This window comes from Coptis chinensis, chromosome 4 (assembly GCF_015680905.1).
Source record: "Coptis chinensis isolate HL-2020 chromosome 4, ASM1568090v1, whole genome shotgun sequence".
In the NCBI taxonomy this organism is placed as follows: Eukaryota; Viridiplantae; Streptophyta; class Magnoliopsida; order Ranunculales; family Ranunculaceae; genus Coptis; species Coptis chinensis.
This window is the reverse complement of record NC_141459.1, coordinates 17,776,168-17,796,052: the sequence shown is the minus strand read 5'-3', so window position 1 is coordinate 17,796,052 and position 19,885 is coordinate 17,776,168. Positions and strand designations below refer to the sequence as shown.

At 36.2% G+C, this 19,885-nt stretch overlaps 1 protein-coding gene and 1 pseudogene across 2 annotated transcripts; one reads left to right on the top strand and one right to left on the bottom strand.

Annotated features, from left to right (window-relative positions):
• Window positions 1-58: 58 nt before the first annotated feature.
• Window positions 59-2,013, top strand: LOC147502282 (uncharacterized; annotated as a pseudogene). The gene is made up of 5 exons (XR_015220905.1): window positions 59-67; window positions 160-235; window positions 322-935; window positions 1,064-1,256; window positions 1,524-2,013. The product of XR_015220905.1 is annotated as an uncharacterized LOC147502282 (transcript).
• Window positions 2,014-5,441: 3,428 nt separating this feature from the next.
• On the bottom strand, window positions 5,442-5,858 carry LOC147502281 (chaperone protein dnaJ 20, chloroplastic-like). Its single transcript, XM_086604499.1, has one exon. The coding sequence runs from the start codon at window positions 5,856-5,858 to the stop codon at window positions 5,442-5,444; it is 417 nt and encodes a 138-aa protein (XP_086460625.1).
• Window positions 5,859-19,885: the final 14,027 nt, after the last annotated feature.

Sequence of the window (19,885 nt, the reverse complement as noted above, 5' to 3'; positions counted from 1 at the left end):
ACAAGGAATGTGGTTTACACTGACGTGTTCAAGTTATTTAATTCCAATGTGCATTGACATGTCTCAGGTATTGTCCTCTTCTCTATATATTGTCTCAGGTATATATATACACAAAACAACTGTCTTACACATGTTCTATTTGATTTCATTGGAAAACAGATTCTGATTCGTCTAGGATTTGCTTTAACAATACCCGAGTCACATGGTCAGACCATTCCTCATTGCACTCTTATTGGTAAGTAATTAGATTATGAATTGCCGTAAGTGAACTCTATACACAGTTTGTTCTCTTTTTTGTGCATATTTATTATTGTGTAAAAGATGTTTGTTCTCCAATGGTTCTAGGTGTAACAAACCTGTTTTTCCTCAAGTCCCTTCGGTGCATACCACACATTGTTTCAATTGGTAGCCCTGATCCTAATTCAAGCAGGCTCGCCTTAACTCCCAAGTCGTCCTTTTCATGCAAGACCTTTAGTAAGCTAGAAGGTTTTGGATTGCAGCAGTTGTCCTTAAAGAAGTTGTCTCCTTCAAATTTGTTGAATTCTGTAAAGTTGCGGAGAGATGGTTCTCTTAGTCTAATGACGGAACATAGGGAGGCTGTTTAGAGCTAGCACATATAGTGCAACAACCAAATCAGACACTGCTATCCTGAATAGGTTTATTGACGTAAGGATGTCCCCAAGGGTTGAGGAGTCAATGTCAGTTGTTAACAATGAGATCCTGCAGAGACATTTATTGGAGCTAACAACAAACTTCCTTGCACCTTTCGGCCCATACTTGAGAGCTACTACGCCTTCTGAAAGAGCTTCACCTTTCTTTGATCCTCCTCCTCTGCCTACATTTAATGCTAATGAATTTCTTGAGAGCTTATCAGCCCGGGGCACTGGGAAGTTCTTATCTAAAAGGATGAGGGCGAATTGGCTGGACCTATATAGGTAAGACCTGCTAGCTGCTGATGCCTTTCAGTGTTTTGCTATTGTTTTCTTCTTTCTTTAGCATGTCATTACAGTGACTACGGAACTGAATCGCTTATTTGGTATGTCTTGGTCATTTTTATTCTCAGGCGCTTTTTGAAAGGACACAACTTTATGCCATGGTTCCAGAGAAGGCGCACTGTTGCTGAACAAGAACAACATAGACTATGGAGGCAGGCGAGGTTGAGGACTGAGATTCAACAATATCTTTTGAAAATGTCTGAATTGGAAATTGTTGATTCTTTCAATGTAATTGAAAAACATTTACTTGTAGAGATACAAGTAATATATTTTCTACCTCTTCTGATTACTCTTGTCACTTGTTGACGAGTTTGAATATTTGATGAAATACATAGTATATCTGTTTGTAAAAGACTTTTGAAGCTCTATAGATGGGAAGGTTGGCTTCAATCAACAGTTTAAACAACACAACCCATTAAATTCTATATCACACAATTTTTTTTAAAGTAGTGCTGGTTTAAGGCATCAGTTTAAATGACACAACCTTTTGCATACTAAATTATAATCTTTTTTCTTAAAACTTTCTAGTTACAACATTCTGGGCGCAGTAGTGCAGACTCTGTGGTTGCGTGCCAAAAGCTCAAGGGTGATCTGCAAGCAGTGTTCAAGGTGCTTCCCAAGGACATGCAACATCTTCTACTTTTCAACCCACAAACAGCAGCCCTACTACAAGGTAGTTTGGAGGTGACTAAAGTCCTTGGGCATCCTTCCATTCAAGTTGAGGTTGTTTCTCCCCATTCACCAAGGTAAAGCCAGATATTGTTACTTTGCCTCTGTTAAAGGCGAGACCTTCCTCAATGCCAAAAGAAGACAGTACCTTATGACGGGATTGACTAGATTCTTTGATCACGGCGCTTTTGTGTTGTCGAGGTTCAAATGAGTTTGTTCTACTCCCTGTTTGGTCTCAAAGCTTCCATTGCAATTTCAACTAGCTTTTGTCCATATCGTTCTTTTCTTCTTTTGTAATGTTTCAGCTAATTTTGACATGTACAGATGATGATTTTGGTTTTAAAGTATATAATCAATCAACTTTTTTGTCATTTCTTCGACCTTGATCTTTAATTATGGCTTTGTACCATATTTATCTTCAATGCAGGTGCAATCTATTCTTCTGCTTTTCTTTTCATAGCAACATATATATTAACAGGTTCTCAGCGCCCTTAATTGATATTCATGCATACAAGACTTGGTTTAACGTGCAACATACGTGCATAATGCTAGTTTGATTAAAAATCATTTTTAGTGGTTTACCAATCAATCATCAACAACATAAAAATTTGATTAAAAATCATTTTTAGTGGTTTACCAATCAATCATCAACAACAAAAAAATCAGTAACCTCGACACCCCATTTGGTGTCAAAGTTGATGTTTTACCAAATGTACGAAGCCACTTTCCAAGAATATCCACTATAACGTCGTTTGGTGATGAAAATTTGATTTCAGACCGAAGATGTTTGAGTGATTTGGTATTTGGTTTGATAAAAAAATTAACTGATTTTCAGCTTTCACCATTAAAGATGCTCTAAGACTGGGTGCAATGGCTTCGCATTCCCTCAAAATCGGTGGGAGTTGCGATGGTTTTCTCTCCCTATCCACATTTAACTCTCTATATATAGAGTATTATCGAGGAATGGAAGTGCATTCCACGCGAGTTGAAATGGCGTGGTTTGTAAAAACCCAAATAGCGCCACTTGAAGTGGCATGGAATGTATAAACAATTTCATACGGCGCCATTTGAAGTGGAATGGTTTGCGAAATGTCCCCACCAAACCGATTTTGAAATACAATTTCATATGGCGTTGATCGAAGTGGCGTTAAAAAACACGTGGGTTTCAAACCGCGCTAGTTCAAGTGGTGTAGGATTGTTCAGACCATTGATTCACCGAAACCTCCTTTCTATCCGTATAACACTACTTTTTGGAGGGATAGAGATGCAGAGTACAGAGCCATTGGACTCAGTCTAAGTCACAGAACTACCTCAACCCGAGGTAATACTGATAGGGTTATATACTAAAAGCATTACTTTTGTATTAACTCTAATTCTTTATATTTTGAATGAGAATCATATGGGCAAATGTTATGCATATTATATATGTTATTAGTTATATGCATGTGTCTAATACTTTATGTTGTAGATGATATGGTGTGAACGCACAGAAGATCATATCATCAGTACCTTATAAAGTATAAGTAATCGTTCACAACCTAGATGGATTTGGACAAACCATTGGTACGGTTGTAGTATAATCTGGTATTAGTCTATCTTGACTATAGGATTACACTAGTACACTTTGTGTGTATGGAATAGGACCAAGTGATGTTGTTTCTTCTTATACTGACTATATAAGAGAACAAACGCCTCTGTTATTATGGATGCTTGTCCTCCTAATCCGGATATAATAACAGGAACTTACGTGCATTGTACATTACTTTAAATCATCAATGAGTGAGATTCATTTGTGAATCAACAAACTCGATGGATTGGGTAATGACATTGTATGTAAGGTGTCTTTGATTGATTATAGAAGGAATCAGGTGTCCCGCAAGAAGGGTTGATGATGTCCCCTCGAGGAGCTCAAAAGATTGTCATGTAAACCTTGCAGGTGGATTTATTCCGACATGACAATGAGGTTGAGTGGTACTACTCAAGGACATAAGAAGTTGATTAATGTAGTTGTCAGTAACTTGACTTAATCAACAGATATTCGATATCTTAAACACTGGGAGATTAACGAGCATATAATATGGAGCCCATAAACGCTGACACGTAATTTGGGATTAGGGCGATAGTGCAACAATGACCTTTAGTGGAATAAGCCATTTGTTGATGGACTTGGGCCGTGTGTTCGGGGCGAACATGGGAAGCCCAAGCCCATTAGGAGGCCCAACCCTAATTTCTTTTCATGGTCCCTATTGTAGCCTATAAATATAATACTCTTTCTCTGCGGCGAAATTCACTATTCAATGGATCTGAAAAAGAGGCAAGAAAAGTAGATCTGAACTCGTTTATGATCTTGAGAGAAAGAAGGGGGTTGGTAGATCGTTGTCCACACAACGTCCAATCTATTCTAAAGGAATACAACAGAAGATCAAGGGGTTGATTGTTGATTTTGGATTTGATAAAGCTTGGATTCACAGAGTTATCTAAATCGGATTCAAATGTATGTTTTCCAATCACAAATCGTAGACACCCATTAATTCCGCTGGCGTGGTGTTCGCGGTTTGTAGAAATATTTGCATTCTGAATAACGGTTCCTACAAATACAAGATAATAGCTCTGAAAAATTGAAGAAAAATCCAGATTCAAATTATCATGTTGAAATTAAAATAATTGTTATAAGAGCAATCCCAATGCAAGTCAATATGATGGGGAATTGAGAATTTTCACCTCCAAATGCTAAAAGACCCTTGCCCAATGCAAGGGTGACTATGGGGGTGACTTATTCACTAAGTCAAAATGAGAGTAAAACTTGCGACCGAGATAGTAGATGAGTTGGGAACTTCGGACGGGATGTTTTATTCCGTCTCGTGTGTTTTTTTAAAAAAATTCGGTTTTTTTTTCAAACGAAATGTTTCATTCCGTCTTGCGTGTTTTTTCGACTTTTTTTTATTTTTTAACTTCAGACGGGATGTTTCATTCCGTCCGGCGCGTTTTTCGATTTTTACATTCAGACGGAATCAAACATCCCGTCCGAGAATAATAGTCACATTTGCATTGGGTATCCTCACCTTGCTTTTCACCAAAATGATAGAAAAGAAGAGAAATTGAGCCTACGTGGAGGCAGTGTTTGTGATTCCAAACGAAACCACGGAATTCCGCCCAATATTTTGGTTTTTCAAAAAATCAGAATTCCAAATATAGAATTGAAATATTGATTATTCATAAATCAATCGAAATTCCAAATATGATAGGAGTCGAAATTTGATGAATTTCGGTTTTTAGATTTGTTGGAATTCCGAAAATTCCAAAATCCCAAACTATGCGTGGAGGTGAATATGAGTGACTTGCATTGAGAATGCTATAAAGGGTATGAATTATATTAGTAATTAGTAACTACTTTTTCATTTTTCCGTAATTCATGTTGGAGGGCGCATGAATTACGAAATGAGTCAAGTAATGGGTAAAGTATCTCAGTTGGATTTGCGATGGGGACTGCGGATAGGGACAGTGCTGCGCGCACTCTGTAGTCACATAGAATTATTGACGTATAGACTGATGAACATGTAAGCAAACTGTTCGAGATTGAAGTCTGAGAACCCCTGATGATTAGGAAAGTCCTCTTAAGGTCCGCAAATAATAAATGGAGTAATGGAGATGTATAAAAGTCCTCTTAAAAAGTGAGGTTACTCTTTCACTAATTGATCATTACAAAAGTATGTACAACTATAAACTGAATTATACATAACAAAATTGGTAATTAAAAGAGTAAAAGAAGACCAAGGTTCATCTCCTTTGCTTTCTACCCATTTTAAAATGAGATCTTGATGCTAGACCTTGTAGCTGATCTTCCCATACGTCCCTGTGAAAATTTGCTTCACTTCTAATCCCGGTCATTCCAAAACCGGAAAGGTAGTTCAATCCTAGTTCGTAATCATACTTCTGCCTTGAATTTGGATTAGAAAGTGTTTCATAAGCTCGTTGAAGCTCCACAAACTTTTTGGTTGATTCTTCTTTTCTTGAAGCAGGAACAACATCTGGGTGGTATTGACGCGCCATGCTCCTGTAAGCTTTCTTTACTTCTTCAAAACTAACGTTTTCTGAATCAAGTGAAAGAACTTCATAGAAATTTGTACCAACTCTTTTTGTCTCCAAAGTGCTAGCTCTACATGAAATTAAATTGGGCCTAGAAGCCCTGTGCATGGACCTTCTAGTGGAAAACATTGGAACCTGCTTGGAGTTCAATTGGCAAGAAATCATCATTTGGCAGAGAGAGGCGTGAGTCTGTAATGGAATTTTTGAAATAAGGCTGATGACTTGGTGTGAAGAGTTCTCTGTTATATAGAGAGGCGTCTGTGTGAAGAGTTCTCTGTTATATAGAGAGGCGTCTGGTAAGGTGGACATATAGAGTTCGCTGGTTTTGGTGGCCAAATAGGTTGGCTAATTTAGTAACTATAATATCAAGGGGCGGTGGCCCCTGTTTCTAGAAGTGTGACTTAACTGACGCGTAAAGGATCTTCTGATTTTCCAATTAATCAAAAGGTCTATTTAGACTCCTTTTATAACTCCATGACTCTCTAGCGACTCCCTATTTTACCTGACACCCAAATTATATTTTTTTTAAAAAAAAAAAAAAAAAACCAACGCTGAGAAAAGTTTCACTCTTTTTTTTTATTTCTGTCAAAACAAAGGCAAAAAAAAAAAAAAAAAAAAAAAAAAATCAAACATACCGTATTCCTGAGAACAAAAAATCATAGGTTCTATTTATTTAAATAAATGGGTAGATGAACTAGACATAGAAGATAAAGAAGATAATGAATGGTCTGAATATAAAAATGGTGTGACTGAAAATGATGGTATTTTGTTTCTCTGTTTGCTTTTTGAAATTTGGATGCGGCATTTAGAAAATGGAGTCACAAAGGAGTTATAGAGAGAGTATGAGTAGAAGCGCTCTTGCCCAATAACACTGGCTTTAATCTCTAAATATATTTATTACTAGTGTCAAAATCCTCCTTCCTTAAGCGGAAGCTTAAAATGACGTGCTTGGCCAATCTCAATGGGAAAGGAAATGCTAAGAGCACAGCCAGCTTCACCTATCAAAGAGCACAGGCCAGCTTCACCTATCAACGTGCCCATTCCATTTGAACTACTGACAATAAGCAAATTCGTAAATTTGTGTTATCTGTATTTTCTTTAACCAATTATTTGTAATTTGAAAAGTTAGTTAGGGATGACTCTGCAACTAGTTGCAATTAGAAATTACTTCATTTTAAAAAAGATTAGGCACCCAATTGCAAGATCCAATTGCTACATTGTGAAGCCTTTTTTTCACTTAAAGAAGCGCACTACCGATGGATCTCGTAAGTAGAGGGTTCTGCCTTATATTTTTGAAAATGGAAGCAGTCATTCCTAATTGCAATTGCTAACTAACCCTAATTGAATTGCTGTTATATTATTTTGTTTCTAAAAAATCCCTAATACTGGTTTCAAGTCTGATCTACCTCTTTAAGTTATACAAGGATGAGGTCATTCATGATGTTATCGTCTCAAAAAGTCATTGCAATCACTCTCTTTTGTATGGACCCAAGCCAAGTGAGTCATGCGCGCTCTTGCTGGTATTTATCTTCTTTGGGCGTGTAGGTCCATAAGAAGCTGGAGTGAAACTTACATAACCAAGTTGGCTAGTAGTACTAGTACTGTTCCAGCAAGTAGCCTTGTATCGAAAGGAGTTGTGTTGTCGAGAAACAGTGCATTATCCATTAAACTAGCCGTCACTACGACTTACAGAAAGCTGCCGAAGTTTGTTTATATTTGGTAGGCACAAATCGACTGCGTAGAGCCGTAGAGGTGGTTACTGGTTATAACCTTTGAGAAAGGTCATGGTGGTTAGTGGCAGTCGCTGTCATTTTGATGCCATATTTCGTTTAAGCAACCAGCAAGTGTATACTCTTTTAAAATTGAATGAAACTCTGTGACACAAGTCGTGGGCGTTTAAATGTGTTAAGGTAATGCTGTAGTGGGCGATGTGTGGACCTTCGCAAGACATTGTCTATCGCAAAAGGGTCACATATCAGTCTCATTGACTGAGATAGTACTATTTGTCTTTACAATGTGAGACGTTTGAACTTTGAAATGAACATTTATCCTTATCCATTGTCACCCTCTTCGCTTACGTTGCTCTTATCCAGAACAAAAGCTGTACATGACGTGGCTAGTTCGTGTCACAAACAGTCGACAATAAACCGGCAACTTGAAGTGTGTGTTTGTGGAATTTTTCTCAGATATATTATATGAGTTAGTCTTTAGTGCGCGAGATGTATAGTGCGCAGGTAATGTGGGCTTTTGGATCAGTACTTTTGCCATGCAATACACACGCACCTCTTGGTATAAGTGGCCCAGATTTGATAGCATACCATACGACCTGCGCACTATAGATTTAGCCATATTATATATGTACACAAAATCAAAAATTGAATTGAAATAGTACCCATACCAACCAACATGTATCAAGGGTTGTGTGGGCCTGTTCACCTGTTTTGATCATGCGTTAGTAATGCACATTTGTTTTTGACAACGGTTAAGTAATTAGACCATCTTTAGGAGAGAAACAAAAAAAACACTAAATTTTTCAACAAAACCAAACACAAAACCAAAAAAACATCAACTATTTTTAGAAGCAACAACAAATCTTTGTCATCAAATAATGCGGTTTTGGATAAACCGTGCCATATAGCCCACACGGTTTTTCCAAACCCGTGCCATTAAAGTCCATCTGACAGGCCTAAGCCCACGCGGTTTTCCAAAAACCACGCAGTGTTCTCAACACTGCGTGCTATATCTATATAAAGATGACAAAAACCGCGCGGTTCAATCACTTTTAACTTTTCTCTCAATTATAAACCCTCTCGAAAAAAAAAAAAAAAAAAAAAACCTACTTAAACTCTTGAAATTTTATATAGATCATTTTCAACCTTTTGACGGTAATGACGATGTGTATTGGCAGTACACAAACGACATTGGCGATGAAGTAGAGGTAGAAGAACCCGAGGAAGTACAAGACGGTGGGGGAGAAAATCCGAGAATGTTGCGTCGGCTGATAGACATCCCTATGTACTTGAGTATCAAATGAACGACTTCAATTGGCAATTTAATCCAGGTGAAACACTTGATATGCAAAATGTGTCTTCTACACGTGATACAAAACACGTATCGAGTGCTATGGCTAATTCTCAGGTAATTAATTAGTTTTGATTAAATATTTTGAATATTATGTATTAATTAGTTAAGTTGGACCAATTACTTTTTTATTTTATATGCATTTTTTTTTTCATAATATCAGCAAGTTATTGACTACCGAGTTAGATCGGCTTTACTTGGTGTTAGAGAGTGGTGGAAAGTTATTAAGAGTTTGGATGAGTTTGTACATATTAGTGATAGTATTCTATGTACACCTTTGGGTCTTTTGGTTGATGTAGATTATGAGAAGGCTGATTAGCCAGTGGTCATAGCTTTAGTAGAAAGATGGTGGAATACAACTCATACATTTTATTTTTCTTGTGCGGAGTTAGGGTTCACACCACTAGACTTCACTATGATTTCTAGGTTAAGTATCGGTATAGGCCAACCGATACCTTTTAATACAAATGATGAGAATATTGGTAGTATGTGATAAGAGCCCAAAACTGTAGTTTTAACCCCTTAATATCATTACATTTAGACCAATTATGTGTATAATAAATATGAGCTAGTATTGTTTACGTGCGTTTATATATTTAAGGCATTGGAGTCAAATATGTAAAGAAATATGTCACTTTTGCGAGATAAATGAGCAAAGGTTGGTTGCTAAGAAGTTCTATGATTAAAGGCCAAGATTCAAGAAGAAAAAGCTTTTTTAAAGCCCGATCAAAGTTGAAAAGTCAAAGTCAACACGGGCAGAAATAGAGTAAAAAGTCAACAGAACTTCCGTAGGTCGTATCTTTGGACTCAGGCCTCGAAATTGGGCATTTTATATGTCACAACGACTGTCTCGGAAAGAGCTTTGTAAAGGTCTAGGCCTTGACCCAATCAGAGGAGTAAAAATGGACAAAAAGGTTATTGCAGTAATTTTCACCAGAGAAACCCTTTTTGGACTTATGTAATTAGGTTTTGGGCTTGATTTAAGGGCCCAAATATAACAACCCCAATTTTTAAACAACATAAATTACATTATTTGAATTGAAAATAACTATTATATTATGAAGTTTAGCTTGTTCTAGAATTTGTTTGGTTGTTGTTGTTGTTTTTTCAAAATTATTTTTACTTGAATTGTTTGTTAGAACTTGTGTGGGTATTTTAGAATCATTTTTGGGCTTGAAAACATTGTTAAAATGTACTCATTCATATAGGTATGGACCTTGGGTGTTTTTAGACCCATTTGAGGCCCATAGGTTAACTTAAACAGACTTAAAACATTAAATAAACAATACATGTGAATTTTCTCTGTAAAAATCTCATTATTCAAAAACAAAACCCTAGCCTCCAATAAAAAGAATAATTTTTATTGAAAGAAATAAAAAGAAGTGGAAGAAGAAGAAAATGGATTGGAGAAAAGGAAGCATATATGGGTATTCTTTTGCAAATTCAATTTCGGGTGAGTAGTATAAACCTTATTTTCACATAATTGATTTCTTACTATGGTTTAGATTAGTTGTGTATTTAATTTTCTATAATGATATAGAACTTTGAGATCGAAATTATTTGTTTAATCAGAAACTTTCGGTATATTGAGTTACTGGCACCAAAAGTTTAGCTTTGATATATAGGTGTTGTTGTGTTCAGGAATATTTGTATACGGTAGTGAGTAAACCATGTGTTTATTGATTGATTGGTAGTATTATATAGGCCTGCAACTGTTTTGAATGTTGTGAAGTCATTGGGTTCATGTTATAGGGTTTTGATTTTAATAATTTCAGAACTATTCTTAGTAATTTAAGCATAGAAAATTCTTTTTTGATCTTTTTGATATGAATTCAATGCCTGTCTACTATAGACACGCATATCTACAACTTTTGTGTTTCATAAAATTTCATATCTAGTCGTTTTACATACTGAAATTTAAGTTGAAGTCTGACGAAGAAACTGGGACTAAAATTGAGCAGTCTGCAGTAATGAAATCATATAAAATAAAATATTTACTCTTGTGTGTTGATTCCAAAACCATTAGAATCTAGACTTACAGAGGTACAACCTCATACTTTTACCCGAGTTCATACCCGTGTTTAAGATTATGAAAACTGACTTCAATATATGATAACTGTTTGTGCACATATTCTGGATATGTTGCATTGTAGGAAGTGTATAGGACACTATACTTTGTAGATTTGTGCGAAACCAAAACCTAATGAAACCTTAGAGAGTCGTTTATCCGACGCAGTGAGCCTTACTTAATTTGGATGAGTGACGGAAAAGATATGACCTCGACAATTCTATGCGTCAGAAATTCTATTCGTCAGAAAATAGTTTTCTGCATAAGGTTTGATCACAAATTGCATAATGCTAGGAGGAGAGTTAGAGTTTTTGTAAAACATGAAAAGGTGAGTTTTATAAGTCTTCTTTCTAACTCAATTGGCCTCGTCATATTTCGAAGTCTGTGGAGGTAGATATGTTGTCTGGAAGTTTGACTGGCAGAAAACAGTGCGTCAGAAATTAGTTTCTGTGCACTGTGTTATAACCTAGTTTTCATATATTTAGAATAAGATTGAGTATTTTTGTAAAACATAAAAAAGTAATTTATGTGTGTTAGCTTTTCAACACAAAAAGCCTCGATGTATTTGGATATCTGTGGAAAGAGTTGTTTCATTCGGAAGATAGCCCGTCAAAAATCCAATTTGCTAAAATTAGGATTTTTACCATTTTCAACATAAATTTTCTTTTAGATGGGCTGAGGTTGAGACTTCGAGTTATACATGAAAAAGTATGTCTACATACCCTAGTTTCTAAATAAATAAGTTACATGTCATTTGGATGAATGTAGGAAAAACTATAGTATTGACAAGTTGGCTAGAAAACCTACCATGTTATCCTTTATGTGTATGAACCTATTTTGGGAAATATGTCTAGTAATGAACTAAGAGTCTCTTAAACTCTTCTTGGGTGTTTTATATAGTGTTTGTAGTCTACTTTTAGACTATGGGTTTATTTGGAACCGACATGGTTCATAAGATCGTTTTTCTTAGAATCAAAAGTAGAGAAATATCCAATTGTGAGTTTTTAGATTTAAAGGTTCATAGTGTATCTCTGGGTATGAAACTTTACGTATATGATTGTGAGAGTATTTGAAACTTATTGTATGTGATTCTATATTGTATAAATTGTTGTTTTCCTTAAAGGTACATACAATGATGTTGATATTTATTGATTAAGAGCTATGTAAGGCTTGATTCTAATCTTAAAAGATTGGATATGTAGGTAGCCTTATGTACAGGTGTAGTCACTATATTATATATTATATATTAATTTTTGTGATAACTATATATGTACAATGTTAGTACTTAATTGTGTACGTGATTGTGATTATTTAAAATGTATTCACGAGACATTTAACTAATGTGTTATTCCTGATTGAACTTTTTGATATCTAAGATTTATATAATTGATAATGAGGTGAGTTGATTAGTTATTATGTTTGGAATCTTTAGTAATGAATTATTATTTGAGATGATGTTTGTTTTGTAATGAAAATATTATAATAATTGAGAATTCTTGAGTATTAAAATTCTATGTAAAAGTGTTCCAGTGAAAATTTAATGTGTCGCCCACATCTTTAGATCTCTCTACGCCTCTTTGATGAAAAGAAAAGAAATGAAATGTTTATGACTAATGATGTCATGTGAAAAGCCGCCTTAGAGAGGAACTAAGGCATTCGCCTTGTGGACTGGTTGTATTCCTTGAATGTACGGGGATGTAGGTGGATATTCCTTGAATGTGGCGAGAATGACCCAAGGTATTCATTGAATGTGCCATGAATGACATGTTAGTGTTATGATGGATATTCCTTGAATGTGGCGGGAATGACCCAAGGTATTCATTGAATGTGTCATGAATGACTTGTTAGTGTTATGATGGGTATTCCTTGAATGTGGTGGGAATGACCCAAAGTATTCATTGAATGTGCCATGAATGACCTGATATTTTGTTATGCCCAATAAAGGCTTTGTGATTATGTGTATGGGAAGCCCAGTGATGGTTGTGACTCACAAGTTACGAGTTTAAAAGATGAAAATATGTTTCCTGGAGGCAATATCCCCGCTTGGGACATATGTCTTGTAGTGGTACTCGGTGTGAGTGAGGCACACGAATATGTGTGATTTGGCAAATGTGTGTAGTGCAAATCGTGGAGTAGGAACTAAAGGTTGGGCTGTGCCTTTTAATAAATGAGTCAACGAGATAATTAATAAGCAAAGTAAAATATTAATTTTATGTGTAATGGAGTTATTCCATATGATGTATTCGAAATTTCTTACAAGGAAATGTATACGTGGTTTGTGTGAGTTGATACTCACGAGGGATGAATGTACTCCCTAGCAGTGATATAGTTCCTCGTTCTCATTAGTAGACGAGTGGTTTTTAAGAAAAATATTGGATTTAAGTATGAGCGAGTTGTTGGATATGATTGGTGATATATTATGATATGATGCATATAATTTCTTACGAAGGAATGTGAATATGGTTAGCGTGATATGATGGATATGGTGGTGTGATATGAATGTTAGTTAATATTAGTGATATATTATGCCAGATTATATATATCCATGATGGTTGCAATCAGAGTGAAATAGATGTATACTATAAATGGTTAAATTTGGGAAATCTAACTTTGTTTTGCAGGAGGGTAGGACTTATTAACTTTTATGCAAAGACGTTGTCCTACCCTAAGACGACGTACTGGCTTAAAGGTAAAGTGTATCAAACTCATATTTAAATAAGTTATCATATGTGTATGTAATAAGTTGAATGTAAGTGGAAATTATATTGTGAGTTATTTTGGAAAGTGAGCATGATGAATACTGTTATCTGAGATTTCTTGGAAATGTATATTGGGGGTTGAAATTTTACTTGGGAAGAAACTGCATGCCGTTTTGAAAATACGGAATTAACTTGTCTTCCAAGTTGAAATGATTGAATAGTATATTTTTGTATTCGAAAGATATGAACGTATTGCTATTTTATTTTTAGTCTTACTCATACCAGCAAATTTAATTTGCTGACCCATGTTTGCTTTGTTTTGCAACGTGGGTGTGTTCTTGGAAACATAGATGGTGGAGTGCAGTGGATGAGGACACGTGATTTGGATTTACTTTTGAAGTCTTCTGGTTTAAGTTTTTCTGAAGTGTACGATTTTGTTTCGAGACAGATGTAAAAGAGTTGGTTAGTTTCTTTATAGTTTAATAATGTGATTGAAGGATTGTCCCTTTTGGTTTTAAATTTTATTTCAATTTTTTTTTATCATGGTTGATAATATATTATTAGGGTTTCATTTTACCCTGGGTTTTCAGATGATTGAATAGGGTGGTAATTAAGATATGTATATCTTGAAAAAGATTCTCTATTTTAAATTTTCTGGAAATTTGGGGTGTGACACCAAAACATGGCTCCAAAGCACATGCACGAAAATGTAGACCTAACTTATTTTATATAAAGAGGACTAAGGCATATCTCTTAATATACTTAGATATACTTAGACTTAGATAGATATAATTAATTAGAGATAGATAGTTAGAACTTAGACTTAGTTATTAGTTTAAACTTAAGTTATTTATTGTTCTTCAGTATTCATTAGATTAATAAAAGAAAGTTTGTTCTTCATTATGTTTTTTTCTTATTTATATGTTTATGATAGTCTAATGACTTCTAGCTAAACCTCCATTAGAGGGGTTTGATAAAGCTTGATGAAGATTTGATGTGTTAGTTAGGATTATTGCTTTTAAGAGTTTCACTTTAGTAGGATAGTTGATTCGCCATGAGAATGGGTTGGACTTCCTCACATGCTAATTATTAGTTGGCAGAGATTGCCATGAGTAATTAGGGATCGAACACTTAATCTTATTTGATTAGGATTGTAATAATCTACACTAGCATATTAGGAGTACATCAAGTAGATTCAATTCCCCATAATCCCTTCTCCATGGAACTAATTCTCTACTCCATATATTTCATGATTCATGAGAGTAGAACTTTGATAGTTTAGAGTAAATTAGTATGCTTTACTTCTGTTTTAGTTTAATTAATTAAGTAGGAGTAAACCTCAACTTTTTACTTTTATCAAATTGCGCCGTTGCCATCTTAGTTATATTTAAATTCATTTTCTTTAGTATTTTCGTCCCTACCAAAATCTCATTAAACCCACCCACCCTTGTTTGGTTCTAACTGTGTTTGTTTGGTTCAGAAATATTTTTTTTCAGAATTCTCCACGGAGCGCGCCCACGCCCATAGTAGGCTATCTCGGAAGCGTGCACGCCCTAAAAACACTGGACATTGGTTCAGGCAAAGAGCGCCCGCCGCCTAGTTCCTAGTTCCAGCAAGCGGCGCCACTTCGAATTAGCCCAATTTTCACAGGTTAGTTTCCAACTCACTTTGTTCAAGTTATTCAGTGTTTCCAACTTCGTGAATACACTGTGATTGCATATACAAGACGATATTCAAAGGCGTAGCAAGGAGGCATTCAGGTACTCCTGCTTCTACTCCTCGCCTATTATGTTAAAGGATTTCTTCTAGCATATCAGGGTTGTTTGACTGTTGTTAGTGGTTTGCTTCTTATTGGCTTTAGTCTTGTATGAGATTAAGGTCCGGTACTAGTAAACCATCTTCTGTTACTTATCGCAAACGTCAACGCACACACCTATCTAGAATACCACACACTACACCTGCAAAAATGGCTGACGAAACAGAGACTCCTCTCTCTGACTTTTATAAAGCCTTTAACGATAGCCATAAGTCTTGCATCGTTCTTGCAGACCCAGTAGGGGATTTTCGAATCCCCCCGAATATATTTAATTTGTTACCAGTTTTTCATGGTTTAGGCCATGAGAAGCCTTATCAGCATATGCGTAGGATAGAACAAATTCTTACCACATTTCATCATCCTACTGTTGGTTCAGAGCAAATTAAATTAAGGGTATTTCCTTTCACCCTCGCTGATAAGGCAACATCTTGGTTAACTGCCCAAGCGCCTAATTCTGTGGACTCATGGGCCAAACTTGTTCAATTATTCATGGAACAATTTTACCCACCGCTAAAGATAGATGAAATGTTTCAAAAGATTTATTTCTTCCACCATAATCCTCATGAATCCTTTTCAGAGGCCTGGAATCGGTTCACTGATCTTCTTATCGAGTGTCCACATCATAACCTTGCGAAAGACACGTTTGTTCGTGCCTTTTTCAAAGGGTTTTTACATCACCATAAAGAGGTTCTTGACATAATGACTGGGGGTAGTTTCCTTTGTAAAGGTGCCTCTGAGGCTTATTGGTTTTTGGAAGATCAATCTAAACATCAAAATAGGGGGGGGGGGTAATGACATCCCCCGGTCCAGTAATTCTTTTTCCACAGTTAAGGCTGCCAGTATGTTTGAGATTAAATATGATCCTGAGCTTAAAACTTTAATCGAATCTCTCACTAAAAAGGTATAAGCCATTTCTGTCCAACAACAACCTACTCTTGTCATGAACGTCAACACGCTTCCATGTAATTTATGTTACAGCCTTGAGCAGCCGACTCCAATTGTCCTCTAGTCTATGAACAACCATCCGCTTAACCGGACAATGTTTGTTCCATTAATAGCGAACCTAACGCGCCTTGGAGACAACATCCTAACTTCGATTGGAAAAATAATCATCAAGTTACACCTCCAGGGTTTAATAATCAAAATGTTAGGTCATCGCCAAATCACAACGTAACCAAGCTCCACCGAGACAAGGACAAGGACAAGGTAATTATAATAATTATAATAATAATTATAATGCTAATAAAGGTATCGTTCCAGTTACTAATAACTATCGCAACCCACCCGTTAATAATCAACGTGAGGTAGTTCCAATCACACCACCTGTGCCCACTACACCTTCACAACCGGATTGTCTTGACGCCTTCATACAGGTTAGCCAACAGTTTTTATAATCTATTAATCATTCTAACCAACAAGTTCTATAATCCATTAATCATTCCATCCAGCAGTTAGCCCAAGAGAAAGCCCCACCAAAAGGTGTGTTTCCAGGTCAAGTCATACCTAATCCTAAAATGCCAAACACAGCCTTTGAAGTAACCGGTAATCCTAGTAATAAAAATCTCAATGTAGGTGAGCTAAATGCCATCACCACTCTCCGTTCTAGTAGAGTGGTTGATAACACCGTAACTATGCCTGTTGTTACCCCACCAGTGGTTCCTACACCTGATATTTTACTAGATACCGAAGTCGTAACTGATGATCCTACTCCTGTAGAGGTGCCAGTTAAACCTCAACCCAAGAGGAAAACGGCCAAGGTTAAAACTCCTATTGATCCATATGATAAATATAGAGAAACCCACCGTTTCCTCAGAGACTAGCCATATTACACAAGGATACTAACTTTGATGAGATTAGGGAAGTTTTTAAAAATCTAACGATTAACCTACATTTTCTTGACGCTATTAAAAAGTTACCACAACATGCTAAGTTTCTAAAAGAGTTGTGTACTACTAGGCGAAAGACCAATATACCAAAAGACTCCTTTTTAATTGAACAGTTCCCAACTCTATCTGAACATAATGGAATCGTTAAGTACAAGGACCCTGGTCGTCCTACTGTACAATGCACCTTGGGGGATACCCATATAAGGACTGTGCTATTAGACCTAGGGGCAAGTGTTAACTTACTCCCTTATTATCTCTATAAACAAATAGGTCTAAAAGAGATGCAACCAACTAAAATGACGTTGCAATTAGCTGATCATTCTATTAAGTATCCTAAGGGTGTGGTTGAAAACGTGTTGGTTAAGGTTAAAATTTTTTATTACCCCACCAACTTCATTATCCTCGACACAGAAGTCGCTAACGACTCTGTTCCTATCATTTTAGGGCGTCCCTTCTTGGCTACTGCCAACGCGCTTATAAACTGCCGCGATGGTTCGATGTCCTTGTCTTTTGGCCATCTTTCCTGATAATCAGATGCCCAAATTTCTTTCCTTCGGAAGTTCGACTCCGACGCTTTCGTCCTTACACTAGTTGATACCCATCTTATGGACGAGGACGAAAATCACAATTTCGACTCCTTTACGAGATTGATGACTTTCTCAAAGATGCAGAGGTATACCATAATCATGTGGATACGTCCAAGCTAGATGATGAATTCGATGAGTTTCTTAGAGCCTGTGATGATCCACCCTCTCAAGAACTACCTAGCGCACCACCCACCTCGTTTCCCCGCCCTCCACCTTTTCAAAGGGCCCTTGAGTTTGCACTTGACCCTCTTGTTTCTCCTATGCTTTATGATTTTCTAAATTCTCCTAGTACGAAATTACTACCTATAGAGCCACCTAATACTTTCATTTTCAGTTGTGTGATTATACTAATCCACTCCACCAATGAATTTTGTGATAAACCCACTCTCTCATTTCTTCCATTTCTTACTTCTACAATTCATCCATATCCACCATATCTTCCACAACCATCCATTTTCTCACAATCATTCACTTGCCCACCCTTTCGTTGGATAAACAAGAAGACTTTGCATGATAGGTTATGTTATAGAATCATCAGTATTTACTCTCATTTTGCTATGCCACGTCATGGGAAATCATGGTGCTTGATTGTGTTTGGATGTATTTTCTGTGATAATTATTTATGGCAAGATCCACAATTATTTCGATTGTTGATATATGGTAAACTGCAGGGTATGTATATATATCTATTTATTTGTTAAAATCTCGAGTATCTGACTATAAACGACTCATTTTATTATTCGGTGTACTCCATTCCACTCTTATATTTTGGTAAGTGGACCATTCTGGTAATCGAGCCCTCCCTTTGGAGTATGTAGCTGTAAGTACCGGATCCTAAGTCCACGTTTACCATAATTCACGTTTTCCACTCTTGCATGTTTTTTCGATTTTTGAGTCATGTTTCTCTATGGTGTGAATTATGTCTTTGTTGCTTTATTGTTTTCCTTTATATTAAAATTTATTTATAAAAAAGTAGAAAATGTTCAAACTATATAAAACTATAATCTAGCAAGTCTCGAGAATCTGACTTTAAAAGACCCACGTATTTAAATAAATTTTCTAAACCATGTTTTCAAAATTTGTTTGGGGGTGGGGTGTTGGTCTTTCCATTCTTGTTTGCTCAACTTTCTATTCTTATTGTTTATGTTGTTTAGTCATATTTTGATTCGGGTTGACACTATCTATGAATTTAGATTCTTTTTGTTCACATAACTTATGTCATGCACGCAATACGAGGTGTTTTCCATTTTCTTACATGTCAACCATGGTTAGATTTGAGTTTTTATAGATCAATGGATTATACTCTTTGTGTTGATCATTTTCATAGCTTATTCGCAAAAATCAGACCGTTAACGAATCGAGGATTTTAGTTTTAAGTTTACGAGGCATAGGACATGATCGGTATTTTGGAAATTGTTTTGGGCTTAGACCAAAAGGGTTATCGCACGTGCGTCTCCAAAAAACCAAAAGAGGAGAAAAACCCTTCGCGAGTCATCTTCTTCACGCCTCTACCAGCTCAAGAACACCAAACCTAAAAAAATAAATAAATAAACCACTGCGTCATAGCTTTCCCCCCACTCCAATTTCGCTATTTACTTATTCCAATTCATCTTCTCCATCTCCACACCTCCATTAAACCACCGAAAAAAAATATCCAAAAACCCCTGCGACCCACTCCAAATTCTCGAGTGAGCTTCAATTCAAACTCGTTCCCCACATTGCATTAAAAACCAAATTCGACTTCCAAACCTCAATAGCTCAAACCTGAAAAGTTCTTCTGGAACAAGCTTTCACTTCAGACCATTTTACACCCTTTTACAGTGATGAGATGATTAGTAGGAAGTGGCGGAAGTTGTGGTATTCGACAAATAATTTTTATCATACCGAGTTGGTGTTGAATTTCTATAAGAAGAGGGAGATTGAGGATCGGAAGATTTTTGTGAAGGTGAATGGTACGAGGAGAGAAGTGTGTACAACTATGTTGTCTAGGATTCTGGA

Excerpts from the sequence above, each read along its gene's own strand:
- LOC147502281 (XM_086604499.1), bottom strand. The coding sequence starts at position 5,858 with ATGCACAGGGCTTCTAGGCCCAATTTAATTTCATGTAGAGCTAGCACT.